The sequence below is a fragment of the Geotrypetes seraphini genome, chromosome 15, assembly GCF_902459505.1.
Source record: "Geotrypetes seraphini chromosome 15, aGeoSer1.1, whole genome shotgun sequence".
Taxonomy (NCBI): Eukaryota; Metazoa; Chordata; class Amphibia; order Gymnophiona; family Dermophiidae; genus Geotrypetes; species Geotrypetes seraphini.
Genome location: NC_047098.1, coordinates 28,643,865 through 28,658,877, shown reverse-complemented (window position 1 = coordinate 28,658,877; position 15,013 = coordinate 28,643,865). Strand labels below are relative to the sequence as shown.

General features: G+C 42.8%; 1 protein-coding gene across 3 annotated transcripts in view; it reads left to right on the top strand.

Moving 5' to 3' along the window:
• Positions 1-15,013, top strand: part of MYO1C (myosin IC) — a 179,828-nt gene that overhangs the window by 142,834 nt on the left and 21,981 nt on the right. For all 3 annotated transcript variants that reach the window (XM_033921402.1, XM_033921404.1, XM_033921403.1), the window contains exons 20-23: positions 5,630-5,743; positions 12,509-12,585; positions 13,758-13,826; positions 14,364-14,448. In XM_033921402.1, the coding sequence (XP_033777293.1) occupies positions 5,630-5,743; positions 12,509-12,585; positions 13,758-13,826; positions 14,364-14,448 (345 nt within the window). The remainder of the gene's footprint in view (positions 1-5,629; positions 5,744-12,508; positions 12,586-13,757; positions 13,827-14,363; positions 14,449-15,013) is intronic.

Sequence of the window (15,013 nt, the reverse complement as noted above, 5' to 3'; positions counted from 1 at the left end):
AACCCCAGACTGTAATTTACTGCCTCTAAGATGAAAAGTTTGAAATTTTAAGGCTTCTGTGGATTTCACAATTAATAAGGAGAAACACATGACTTCAGTTACTGGGAATTATTTTGTAATTGTGAACTTGGTTGCTTATAAAAAGGATGACGTCGGTCCAGAGGAAGACTACTAACATGGTGTGTGGTCGTTTTCATAAGGCATATGAGGATAGAATTAAAGATCTCAATATGTATACTTTGGAGGAAAGACGGGAAAGGAGAGATATGATAGAGATGTTTAAATACCTTCATGGCGTAAATGTGCATGAGTCGAGTCTCTTTCATTTGAAAGGAAGCTCTGGAATGAGAGGGCATAGGATGAAGTTAAGAAGTGATAGGCTCAGGAGTAATCTAAGGAAATACTTTTTTACAGAAAGGGTGGTAGATGCGTGGAACAGTCTTCCGTAGGAAGTAGTAGAGACAGAGACACTGTCTGAATTCAAAAAGGCATGGGACAGGCATGTGGGATCTCTTAGTGAAAGGAAGAGATAATGGTTATTGTGGATGGGCAGACTGGATGGGCCATTTGTCCCTTTATCTGCATTTTTTTGATTCCTTCCCTAACATCAGATTTAAAAATGATAATGCAGGCACTAATTTTATGTACATTATATTATATACACTTCTCCTTCCGTATTCGCTGTGATAGGGGATTAACAGACCCGCGAATACAGAAAAAACATGAATAACGTTTTCATATGTTATTCACTGTTTTCTATTAAAAACCATCATGAATATGGTGAAACTGTGAATAACATGGTGGGAGAACTGGCCTGTTCCTGAAGGAGAGGCAAAACATGGTGAAGAAAGTGCCGGGAATCAGCAATTTTCTCTGTAAACATTTGGAATCGGCGATTTCTCTATGCAAGCTGACGTAATTTTGGGGGGGGGGGGAGGATCTAGCAAGCTCAAAACCGCAAATAATTGAAACCGCGATTGCTGAAACCACGAATATGGAGGGAGAAGTATAATTCATTGTCTATTGGTCCACCATCGAAGTCTTCTCATAACTACAATTAGTTCAATACACAGCTGCTCAATTTAAAATGTTAATACTCTGTCCAAGACCTTGAAGGAAAAGTAAATTGTCAAGGTCAGTATACTTCGATGCTGTTCTGTTAAGATCTGCTAATCAAATACATTTTTGTGAACCATCAGTAAAAGTACTAAGTCTGGTGGAATCCTAGAATAGAGCATTTTCCTTAACTGATCCATTTGTTTGGAATGCTTTGCCACTGAAAATTGATCAAAACTTATTTATTTAGACAGTGTTTCTTTGGTAGTCTGAATCAACATCATATGTGAGAAACTGTTTGCTGCTTTTTAAGGTTGTTGTCAATTCTATATATTTTCCTTAAATGTGGTTGGATGTTTTCTGAAGCTTTTTATATCAAATCAACCTGCAGGTTTGTCTAATGTCACTTATGTTGCAATTTTTGGTTCATTGTTTAAGTTTATCATGTTTGTGGTTTTGATCGATATGTACTGTGTGTGATCATTTGGAATAGCATAATATAGATTGATTTATTTATTTAAAATTTTATATTCCACATAAATATTATGTGGTTTACAAAATTACATGCATATGTATTAAAAATACTAAAACGTGTTTCGACAGAACAAACGCAATAAAACATTACCAGTCTCGTTATTAAAACCTTTTTTCAAATTCATCCAACAAGATGGAAAGACAAAATTCCAAAAAAACATTTATAGGACGGTGAGGTTTCAGCAGCAAATAGCATTAGCACATGAAGGCATTAACAAATAATTGTGTTTTCAACGTTTTCTTAAAATTCAGTCTCCCATCACAAAATCGCAGAATACCAGGCAGCGCATTCCAAAGCTTGGCACCTGCTACAGACAGTATTTTTGCCCCAATCTTACCCAAATTCAACTTCATGCTATTTTCAGATCTCAAACATTTTCTGGGTTGATAGATTTCAAAAAACGCCTTTAGTGCCCTTGGGGAAACGTGATATATGGTTTGCTGTATGACTGAGAGAATCTTAAACTGGACTCTCTGCTGCATAGGTAACCAGTGCAGTTGTTTCAACACTGGGGTTGAAACAACAGTTAGGCTGGATGGATGAAGGAAGCTTTCAGACAATTTTATCCAGCTTAGTAAGCTTTGAAAATTGTCTTCTAGATCTTGGCATTCAGTAGGCCTTTGAGAGTTAGGAGGTGGCAGCTATATACATTGCTATCTCTCAAAGGCTTCGTAAAGTCTGATTTCATACGGTCCCTCATTTAGACAGTGGTTCATTTTAAGGTATAAGTTAGTTTTACAACATTGCATGCCCTTTTTAACACACGTGAAAAGGCTAAACATTATTGCATTGATATCTGTATTTTTACTGCATTAATGATGCCACTTTAGAACCGTTATTTATTATGACTGAGGTTAATGTTTTGAATTGTTGGAGTCAGCAGTGCAGTTTCTCAGGTTTTCAGTTTTTTAGAAAACAAGATGGTGATTATGATTTCTCCCTCGGATTAGAGGTCTGCACGGGAACGGGGATCGCGGGGATCCCGCGGGTCCCGCGGGGATCCCGCGGGTTCCCCCCCTGGCCCACGGGACTCCCACGGGGACGCCCCCTGGCCCACGGGACTCCCACGGGGATGCCCCCCTGACCCACGGGACTCCCACGGGGACGCCCCCTTGCCCACGGGACTCCCACGGGGATGAAAACAACCTACCTAAATTCTGGCGATGCAAGTCTGGCGTCGCGTCGGGAAATAGCCATGTTGAGCAGTGAGCTCAGCACGTACACAGATGAAAGCCTTGCTTGCTGATTGGTCCGGCGGCCCCGCCCCACCGTGCCGCCGGACCAATCAGCAAGCAAGGCTTTCATCTGTGTACGTGCTGAGCTCACTGCTCAACATGGCTATTTCCCGACGCGGGCATTAGGCTGTTTTTTGTCATTTCGGGTGGGGGATGGCAGCGGCAGCAGCAGCCTGAAAAAGAAATCATCCTGGCCGGGTTCGGTGTCATGCTCCGGAGCTTCTACAGCCTTCCTATCTCCCTCTCCCTTCGGCAACTCAGCAGCAACGATCGACACAAGCTTCTGGCGTCGGGGCCTACCCTCTGCGAGTCCCGCTTGTTTCAACTTCCTTTTTCCACAAAGGCGGGACTCGTAGAGGGAAGGCCTCGATGTCGGCAGCTTGTCTTGATCACCGCTGCTGACGAGTTGCTTAAGAGAGCCGCGGAGCAGGGGGGTGTTGCCAGGTGCAGGTAGAAGGGAGAGGGCCAGATGCAGGACTCGTGGGTGAGGGAGGAGAAGAGAGAGGGGAGAGAAACAAAAGGAAATATTTCATACTGGGCTGGGCCGGAGTGGAGAGAGGGTGGAAAGATTCTGGCTACAGGGTGCATTAACAAAGGAAAAAGGGGGAAAGCTGAAAATGGAGATAGTGACACAAAGAAGAGAAAGGGTAAGCAGGACCTTCTGAATAAGGATAGAGATACAGAGGGGACATAGAAGTAATGCTGAAAAAGTGTGTGTGTGGGGGGGGGGGAGATAAAGACATTGAAAGGGCAAATGGTGAATATGGGGTAAAGACAAGGACAGAGACAAATGAAGATTCTGAAAAAGTGGTGAGATAGGGATATAGGTGAGATGGACACAAAGAAGGGTGATGCTGGAAAATAGGTGGAATGGTAATTCTGACAGACACAGAAGGGAAATGCTGGATCAAGGAGAGATGGGGCTCAGGCTGGATGGAATGAGGAGAAATGCCTTGTTGGCCCGGAACTTCCTCTCCTACGTCAGAATTGACGTCAGGGAGCGGAATGCTGGTCAGCGCGACGCTTCTGCAGGGAAAGCTTGGGACAGCGGTGGCTTGGGGACTATTCCCCGATGGCGGTGGCAGCAAACCGAGTGGCTTGGGGGAGGGCACTGAGAAAGAAAGAAAGGGGGCAGACAGAGACAGAAAGAAGGGGGAACAGGGAGACAGAAAGAAAAAGTTGGGGGAGAGAATGAGGTCTGGAGGAGAGGAAACATACAGGAGGCTGAAAGAAAGGAAGAAAGATTGGATGCACAGTCAGAAGAAGAAAGTGCAACCAGAGACTCATGAAATCACCAAACAGCAAAGGTAGGAAAAATGATTTTATTTTCAATTTAGTGATCAAAATGTGTCTGTTTTGAGAATTTATATCTGCTGTCTATATTTTGCACTATGGCTCCCTTTTACTAAACCGCAATATTGTTTTTTAGCGCAGGGAGCCTATGAGCATTGAGAGCAGCGCGAGGCATTCAGCGTAACTCCCTGTGCTAAAACCTACTATTGTGGTTTAGTAAAAAGGGAGGGGGTGTATTTGTCTATTTTTGTATTTTGTTACCGAGGTGACATTGCATAGAGTCATCTGCCTTGGGAAATGTATATGGCAGATATCTTTGTTTTGTGTTCAAAAGAAAAGGAAATGCATTTCTGGTTTTATTTCTACAGTGTTGAAGTACTTGTTGGCCCTTGCTGTGACTGGTGGGGATCCCCAAGCACCGCCAGCAGAGGACCTCCTCTAGAGATGGTCAGAACTCCCCTCCACCAAGCGCAGCAGTCGCTGGCAGCATCCATGAGCCACTGAGGTGCCAGCATCTGTGACTCAGGGACGCTACTGCTGCCTGCCAAGCTTGGCAAAAGGGACCCCAGGCCAACTGCAAAGGAAGTCCTCAGCTGACAGTTTGTGGGTTCTCATCAGCTGAGTATTTATATTTTATATTTACATTAGAGGTTCTGGTAGAAACCCATTTACAAAGTATGTATTCTTCCCAATTAATATTTCCAAATTAATAGTCTTTTTGCTTATTTGTAAATGGGTCTCTACCAGAGCCTTTAATTCAGTAGCATAATTAAATAAAATAACTATTTCTGAAGTTTATAGGGAAGGATGGTGACGGAGGGGATTCCTCGCGGGGACGGGTGGGGACGGAGGGGATTCCTCGCGGGGACGGGTGGGGACGGAGGGGATTCCTCGCGGGGACGGGTGGGGACGGAGGGATTCCTCACGGGGACGGGTGGGGACGGAGGGATTCCTCACGGGGACGGGTGGGGATGGGTGGGATTTTGGCGGGGACGGGTGGGGACGGGTGGGATTTCTGTCCCCGCGCAACTCTCTACCTCGGATTTAACTATGAAATCATTTAACAGACTTTTGTCCTAAGGTTCAAAATCGAGAGGAAAAATTACGGCATTTCTTTATTTGAAGAGAATTTTGAAACAGTATTTTTAAACAAAGGACTTTGGGAGGGTAAAAATAGGTTATATAAAAGGTCTCTCTTAATCAAACCCTCTATCTCTAGAAAGATCAGTAATTATAGTTAAGTCTGTGGAACAGCACCCACCCCACCTCTTATTATCAGTGTTCACTCTATAAGGTCAGTCTCTAATTCAACTGCAGACAAAGTGCTGGCAGTTCCAAACATTTAATAAAGCACCCATTTGTTACCATTCCAGGACTGACAAGTAGTTGTAAGCCCTGCAAGAAAAAGTAAATTCTATTTTATAAAGTATTGTTTTTGTAAATCTTGAGTACAGACAGCAAATTTTGCATTTTTCCAAGTTCTTAAGGTTTTCCTCTATTATAAACTTAGATATAAATCATTGTGTCCTGAAACTTGGCCAAACTGGGATGGGCGAGCTGCTGATGGAGTGGGGATGCTGGTGAAATGCCTAAATTATAAGCCAGAAGAGTTCAAAATGGGCAGGTGAGTGACCTCTCCGCATATCTTTCCTTATATGCACCCTGTCTCCCCAGCTCTTTACTTTTCCATTCTTCTCTTCTTTATATTTGTCATCCATGCCAGTGCACAGTTGCTGTCATGTACATCCACTTGTTTTCTATTCATCATATTCCTGATAAAGCTTCATGTTAGTGATGTCACCTTTTGTTTCTCTTCTCTTTGCTTCACCATTCTAGGGTTGGGTGTAAGAGATCTTTTTTTCTTGGCCTCTGATGACCAGCATGTGAAATTATGGGTGGAGTTTTCTCATGTTCCTCAGAGTTTTGATTTGTTTGAGGAAGATATTTCAGTTTCTGCCATTATTATTTTCAGTCACTGGTGATTCTTGACGGTTCCACTCGGTTTGAACTAATTTTTACTTTTTCCTTGCCGTTAAATTATTTAGCTTATGAGTCACAACTTTGGTTCTGCTGACCCATGTCTGGTACATGTAGTTTAATTTTCTTTTTTCTACTGGTGTATATGCAATTTGATGAAATGTTCCCAATTTTTATTTTGCATTTCCTAATTTTATATCGTGGCCCAAAAGTAAGCTTGAAGAGAGGTATTTGACATGCTTGCAGAAGATGTTGCTAATGGATCATGACACCAGATACTACAAGTACTGGGTTGATGACCAACATCTCTTTGCATGACTTCTATTATAAAGATGTAATTGAGAGTTGTTCTGGCCTAGTAGGAAAGGTTCTGTACATTCCTGCCTGATTAATAAATCCAGTTCAAAGCTAGCTTTGAAGCCCTGGGAGTTATTCACTTACATTGGTGATTCAAACCAGCCCTTGCATGTTCATCCTATATTAAGCCTAGAAAAGAACAAGTCATGTTTCCCCTGCTCATCAAAGTCCAAATATTCAACTATTGAATTGAAAAGATGAGCCCTGTGACTCAAGCGTAGGTGCTCTTAATTGACTCATGGCTTAAAAAGCTCAGACATGGTGAGTGTGCTTCGTGCCTCATATAGACCATGCCATTTCTCCAAGGGCCTGACCCTGAGCTTTGCAGCATGCTTCTGTTGGATGTGATCTAAAGATTAGAAAGATTTGATCAATGCATCAAGTACATAGATTTATATACATGCTCACTTCTGACTTTTACGAGTGTGTTAGGTGATCTGCTTCTGGTAACACATCATGGGGAGTGTGAGTCAGTTTGGCGTAGGAGCAGAAAACAATCATGCTTGTGTTACATCAATGATCTCTTTGGTTCCAAGTAAGATTAATGTTAGATTTATGTCCAGATTGACATCTTCTCTTTACTCCTCAACCCTTTCAGGATTCGGAATCTGAGGAGTCTTTGGCTTGAATTCTGGCTTGTCTGTTGAGAGATGCAGAATACACCTACATACTTCAGAGTCCTTTCCATACCCCCATCAGGGTTCTCTACAACCAGCAAGAAATTGTTCTCCACCGGAGCAAATTTTCTACCTTTGTTTTATTTAGAGAAGTAATTCTTAAACATGTCAATCCCTACCCAATTGGGTTTGCAAGATATTTGCCATGCAAATTTATCTCATGCATATTCATTGTTGACATCTTAAAACTTACCTGACTAACTGGTGACACCCTTCGACACATAGGAGCCACTCATTTGGAGGCTGATCAAGATCACCTAGAGTGTATCCAAGGAGTTGGTGGCAAGGCTTATTTGATTCTGATTCGGCACTCATTCAGAAGAGAATATGTAAATGCACCCTTGTAGTGCTGCTCCTTAAGAAGATGAATTCAGCTGTATCAAGCTCACATATCAGTGTTGTGGTGTTTGTATGTGTGTTAGGATTTTTTTTGGACCTCTTGAAAACAGGTTGATCTAATCCATTTGCTTATAAGTTAAAATTTTTTGACGGCACTGGAAGGAAGTCTTCTCATATCATTGAGTGTTGTCTATATGATTAGCAGCCTCTTTTTTTTGCTCAGTTTAATATTCAAAAGAAGCAAGAAGGATTTTACTTTGGCTAGAAGGGGGGGGGAGGTGTCAGATGCAGCTAGTATGTCTAAGGCTGTATACCACTGGCATGTGCAGGATAGTAGCATTATGAGTATCAGATTTCAGAGAAGATATGTAAGAAAGGCCTATGGATATCACGCCCAAGCAATAGTTAATTCAGAGAAATGGTGAAAGAGACTGTGGACATTTTAAGGACCATAGGACCAATTACCAGACTCTCAGCTTCAACATCTAAACACACCTGCTGCATCTTGGAGGATTCAGAATGAATTTCAAAAGTAGCTGCTTTTTACATATTTATCATCTTGCTTATGATCGCAGAGTTCAAGACTTCACTGGCATGAGCAAAAGCACACAGTCCTTTACCTCTATCCAGTGAAAACTAGAGTTGGATTTTTGAATGGTGTGGCAAAGTCCAGCCCGGGTTTTCCTGGACACTGTGTCTACTCATATAAACAGCCTGGACATACTTGCAGGTATAATGCTTTTCTTTTTATTAAGTACAGACCAGAGCTTGTTACCTCACTGGCTCTGGTTAGGCAAAACCCTTTCTCAGCTCAAGGATAAACAGTTTTTCTTAAGCAACGTTCAAGGGCTGGTCACAGCCAGATCCACACATAGTCCACAATCCTCAGTATAACAAGATTGGCTTACCTTCACCAGCTATATACCAAACATCTTGCACAGTCAGCTCTTCTAAAAGTCCTTGCCAGATTTCTTGAGTTCCCAGGGCTTTTCCTCAGCCCATGGCTAGGGAAAGGGTTCTTTCTTTTTCACAGTCTCATAAGAATCCCTCTGCTTCCCAGGGTTCTCCTCAACCCACAGCAAGGGAAGGGTTCTTTACTAGAAGTCTCTTCCTTGGGACTTCTCTTTCAGAGGCCTCCCTGAATGATTCCAGTCTGGGGCAGAAGTACTCCCAAGTCCTACTCCTGACTCATCCTAATGAATCTCAGCACTGAGCTGCAAAGCTTAGGGCTTCTGGGACAGCTAGTTTTCGCCGAGTGGCATAATTGCAGTCTTAGTGAGAGAAAGCCCCTTATTCCCTTACAAATGGTTTCAAAGAAAATGGTTAGTCTTCCTATCAACTTGCTAGCTCCCATCTCCTAAGATGGAGACTGAAACTTTGGCCAGTTGTTGGCTCTTTGTGTTGTCAGAAAGGCAATTACAGAAGTCTACCATCCTCCAGGTTGCCATTCATAATGCTATTGGATAATCTACTAGACACTGCTCAGATTAGACATTTCCTCTCTTTTACAGGCCCACTGAATCTAGCCTGCCATGGCAGGAAAAATGGCTGAAGGACTTGAATACATACTTAACCCTTCTGTACACACCCGGGGTCATTTTGATCCCAGCCTGACAAATTAGTTTAGTTGCTTACTTATAAATTGTAATTTTGATTTCAAATTCCAGGTAACTTTTCGATGGTAACAGTCAATGCGTTTCCTGTCATCTGTGATAAATACAGCTTTTGAGGTTTTTTTTGTTTTAACCTAGCTTAACGTGAGTATACTGATTATATACACCTGGGGTCAAATCAACCCCACAGGTTTTTGAAGGCAACATTGTCAGCAGTAGAATGCAGTACTGAAAGAGTCGTAATGTATCTCCAAATATCCAAAATAATGCCCAACAAATGAGATAAGAAAATTTGAAAATGTGTGAAAATATTTCGTTAGGTTTTGCTGTAAAAGAAACACTACTAACAACAGCCATTTTTTTTACAACATTTGTACAGTGAGTGTGTTGAATAAGAGAAGAAACATTTTTGAAACATTACCGGAACATCACCAGTTGTGCTGTAGGCCTAAATATATATTTTATAAACATAAATGTTTCATTTGAGTGCCATGACAGTGAGAATTTGCTAAATTATTAAGCTTAAGCATCTTTCAGTGCTTATAAGTGATGGGGTCAAAATGACCCCAGGTATGTAAAGTTGTCGATAATTTAACATAGCAAAAACCCAAGACAAAATATCCTTAAAAGACACCAAAATATAAGTTGGGCATGCCCTAGGGCAGGGGTCTGCAACCTTTAAGACATAAAGAGCCACTTGGACCCGTTTTCGAAAAGAAAAAAAAACTTGGAGCCGCAAAACCATTATAAAACAAATCTAACACTGAATATATTGTTTCTTATCTTAATGCTATATACAGGATCACTAAATTGAAAATAAAATCATTTTTCCTACCTTTGCTATTTGGTGATTTCATGAGTCTCTGGTTGCACTTTCTTCTTCTGACTGTGCATCCAATCTTTCTTCCTTTCTTTCAGCCTCCTGTATGTTTCCTCTCCTCCAGACCTCATTCTTTCCCCCAACTTTTTCTTTCTGTGTCCCTGTTCCCCCTTCTTTCTGTCTCCGTGCCGTCCCCCAAGCCACTCGGTTTGCTGCCACCGCAATCGGGGAACAGCCCCCAAGCCACCGCCGTCCCAAGCTTTCCCTGCAGAAGTGTTGCGCTGACCAGCATTCCGCTCCCTGATGTCAATTCTGACGTAGGAGAGGAAGTTCCGGGCCAACAAGGCATTTCTCCTCATTCCATCCAGCCTGAGCCCCATCTCTCCTTGATCCAGCATTTCCCTTCTGTGTCTGTCAGAATTACCATTCCACCTATTTTCCAGCATCACCCTTCTTTGTGTCCATCTCACCTATATCCCTATCTCACCACTTTTTCAGAATCTTCATTTGTCTCTGTCCTTGTCTTTACCCCATGTTCACCATTTGCCCTTTCAATGTCGTTATCTCCCCCCCCACACACTTTTTCAGCATTACTTCTATGTCTCTATTTCACCTCCTCTTCATGTCCCCTCTGTATCTCTATCCTTATTCAGTAGGTCCTGCTTACCCTTTCTCTTCTTTGTGTCACTATCTCTATTTTCAGCTTTCCCCCCTTTTCCTTTGTTAATGCACCCTGTAGCCAGAATCTTTCTACCCTCCCTCCACTCCGGCCCAGCCCAGTATTAAATATTTCCTTTTGTTTCCCTCCCCTCTCTCTTTCTCTCTCTCTTCTCCTCCCTCACCCACGAGTCCTGCATCTGGCCCTCTCCCTTCTACCTGCACCTGGCAACACCCCCCTGCTCCGCGGCTCTCTTCAGCAACTTGTCAGCAGCGGTGATCAAGACAAGCTACCGACATCGAGGCCTTCCCTCTACGAGTCCCGCCTTTGTGGAAAAAGGAAGTTGAAACAAGCGGGACTCGCAGAGGGTAGGCCCCGACGTCAGAAGCTGCTGCTGAGTTGCCGAAGAGAGCCGCGGAGCAGGGGATGTGGCCGGAAGCAGGTAGAAGGGAGAGGGAGATAGGAAGGCTGTAGAGCTCCGGAGCATGACACCGACCCCGGCCAGGATTTCTTTTTCAGCGTGCACCTTACAAGTCCAGCGTCGCGGCGGGAAATAGCCATGCTGAGCAGTGAGCTCAGCACTACACAGATGAAAGCCTTGCTTGCTGATTGGTCCGGCGGCACGGCGGGGCGGGACCGCCGGACCAATCAGCAAGCAAGGCTTTCATCTGTGTATGTGCTGAGCTCACTGCTCAGCATGGCTATTTCCCGCCGCGACGCCGGACTTGTAACTGCATGCCTGCGTGACACACTACCGGAGCCGCAGCAAAGGTGGAAAAGAGCCGCATGCGGCTCTGGAGCCGCAGGTTGCCGACCCCCGCCCTAGGGCATTGCAGGAACGTTAACTCCCTAGACTCCACCAAAAATATATAAACCTCAAATCTAAATTTTTAAGATAAGGAGCACCCTCAGCATGAGTTTGAAAGCTTTAAAGAGCGACTCAAAGAGCAGCTGTAGTGCTTAGAATAGCAAAGCCAGCAAACACTAAGCAGAGATTACCACTCACTTGCCAGCCGCACGCCATCATCTGGGTGCTCCTGTGTGCTTTAAAATGCAAGTCAAGTGCAAACAATGTGCAATAAATAAATATATATATATAAAAGTGGAAGACAAAAAGTTCACTGTCCTGCAATGCCCCGAATGCCTAACCCACTGACCTGAACAGAGAATGAAAAAAATTAGGCATTTGTCCCTCCAGTTATAGCTGAATAAAGGTGCTGTAGTCAAATAGTAGCAAGGAGAGTCCAGCTTTTTTTGGATCAAAGACCAAAGTTAGGGTGCAGTCCTCTTTCAACATGGCTCGACCCATTAGGTTTTCAGGGCACTAGCCCCTTCCTCAGGAACCAAACAGGCCAACACGACTGTAGGTCAGAGTGATTCCAGGCAGGCAAGGCAAAAAGGGTGGAGTCTAGAGAGTTAACTTTCCTGCAATGCCCCAGGGCATGTCCAACTTATATTTTGATAATTTAACGTATACATGGAAGGTGGTTTTCCTAGGCATTATTTTTCCCCTTCTAAATAAGACTGACCGTCTTCTGTGGATTTAAGAGGCTTATTCTCATATATGGATATATGTTAGAAGTAGGATTGCCAGATTTCACTTTAGTAAAATGCAGACCCCCCCTAAACCTGCCCCCAGGCCCGCCCAGTTCCACCAATCCCATCAAAATGTAGGTTGTTTTGGAGTAGTGTGTAACAGGTAAATTCGGCTCTCAAAGAATATTAGGCAAGTAATTATCTTTCTGTTTAATACCTTCACCCTATGACTACTGCCGAGTATGTTTAATCGTTTTTTACTTTTTCCTCCATTTTCACTCCAAAGCCAGAAATTACTTTCTGATCCCACCTTCATTGATGACTGGGTGTCAATGTAGTGATGTACCCCATCTTTTGGCCTTACTCTAGTTCTTGATGTTAGCCATATTTAAGTGGTATTTTCTATTTCCAGGACAAAGATTTTTATCCGCTTTCCAAAGACTCTGTTTGCAACCGAGGATGCCTTGGAAGAACGGAAGCAGAGTTTGGGTGAGCATAATAGGCTTAACTGTGAGGGAGGCAATTGTGGGATTCTGACTTCCATTGGTAAATGTAACAGCACCTTCTGTAGAAGGGTAAATAATGTTGGTTGTAGAGGTCAAGTTGTAAATTTTTTTTTTTTTTTTTGTAAATTTAAAGTGAAGTACACCACAAATATACACCAGGGATGAAGAACAATCAAACTCCACAAACAATCCCCCCACCCCAAAGCAAAACACCAAGAATGTAAATTTATGGTAATAAATATTAAAGTAGAAATCTATTTTTGCATCACTTTTGTGAACGATATTGTTTAAATCTTCTTTTCAACGTGAACATTACAAAGATATCACATGGTACCAAAAAAAAACATTAAATCTTAACACTAGAGCTTTTATTCATCACCATCTCTACCCCTTACCCCTCTCTTCTTGAAGTCATTTTATTAAGGAACATTTATGCCATGTATTACTTTTAGCATTGCTTTGTACATAAAACATGAACAGTTTCATTAATACCATTAATTACAGTACTGACGTTTCCCCCCATTCAGTATTTTCCTTCCCCCTTCTCCCCCATGAATAATAATTTTATTCTTATATACCGCCATACCCAGCGAGTTCTAGGCGGTTTACATCAGTTAGATTAGGATCCACGTTGACAAGCAGATTTACAACAATTTATCAGATATATAACAAATTTTAACCGAACTTGACAGAGGATGACGGGAGATTGTGGAAGATAGGGAGGAGAGAAGCTATTATGGGGGAGGAGAAGAGCAGGGGGGCAAAGCAGGGGGGGCGAAGTGTTAATGTCAGCGGGGGGGACCGTTAGGGGTCTTGTTTGCTGAATAGGTAAGTTTTGAGCGATTTTCTGAAGCCGAAGTAAGTGGGGGCCTCGAGTATCATTTGGGCAAGCCATGGGTTCAGCTTGGCTGCTTGGAAGGCAAAGGTTTTGAATGATTTCTTTAATGCATCATTCAACAGTACAGTATTTCTGACCCATTCTTTAGCCAGAGAGAGACTTCTAGTCCCAAGAGAAAAACCTTCCCCCTCCTGCCTGACACTCAGAAGAGCTATTGAGCTAAAAATGTCTTTTCTCTAATGATTTTATTGTTTACTTGTACAGTGTTCTCAAGTTTGTTGCATCACAAAATGTATTTCTTTTGCTTAATATTTTAGCCACCTCTATTCAGGCCACATGGAGAGGATTTCATCAGCGCCAGAAGTTTCTACATCTGAAACGTTCTGGTAAGAAAATAAGGGTGTGCAGCCCCAGTATTTTTGTTTTGTTTCATTTCCCATGTTACCTGGAATTTGATTGACTGACTGAATTTTATTTCCATTTGGAGGGTAATCTTACAAAGAATGCATACTCTTTTCAACATGGGGGGAAGGGGGGGAACTAAATTTCAGGGTATTCCCTGTCATTTCAGGCTAAAACAATATGAAACAAAAAGCGAAACGTTGACATTTTTCTGTCATTTCAAATGGATTTATATCTCTAAAAAGGAATGCTAGTACAGTGTTCTAGAAACAGTACTGGTGCAAAAGAAAACTGGAGTCTTTGTAGGTTGTGATAGCTTTCAAAGGACCAGCAATAAAGATGTCATGGTACATGAGCTTTTAAGATCATACAGGTCTCTTTCTTTTTTGTTGCTCCTTGAAAAGGGTTTTCCAGACTCCTGAGACTCATGTAAGACAATAGAATGTTCTGAGTGATCTAAGTAATTCCTTCACGTACTCAATAACATGAATATAATATTTATATTTTTTTTCTTTTATAAGTAATTATTATCCAAGCATGGTGGCGTGGAACAGTTGGTCGCAGAAAAGCTGCTAAAAGGAAGTGGGCTGTGGAAATTGTTCGCCGGTGTGTATCTGTAATCTTCTTTATAAGTATAAATAAACAAGTCTCTGTTGTCCAGGATTATTGGTTGAAATTCTATGATCTAAATCAGTGTTTTTCAACCTTTTTACACCTATGGACCGGCAGAAATAAAAGAATTATTCTGTGGACTGGCATCGGTCCATGGACCGGCGGTTGAAGAACACTGGGCTAAGTCGTGGGCCAGACCCCGCCCATCTCTACCCAATCTCCACCCCAGACCCCGCCCCCATAATAATACTAATTACACCTTGTACGTTCCGTGCCTCATCTGAAAACCTTCCCTCTGACGTTGCAATGTCAGAGAGAAGGCTTCCGGTTCAGGTGCAGGATGCCCGTAGGAGCCACTGCCCGTGGCTTTGTGCACTGAATCAGTTAGGAAGAGGGAGCTGGCTCGAAGATAACGCCACATCGATCGCACCGTGGACTGGCGGTTGAAGAACACTGTTTTGGGCCTGATGCACGTGCTGGCCCTGTGGACCGGCAGGAAATTTCTGTGGACCGGCACTGGTCCATGGACCGGTGGTTAAAGAACACTGATCTAGATCAT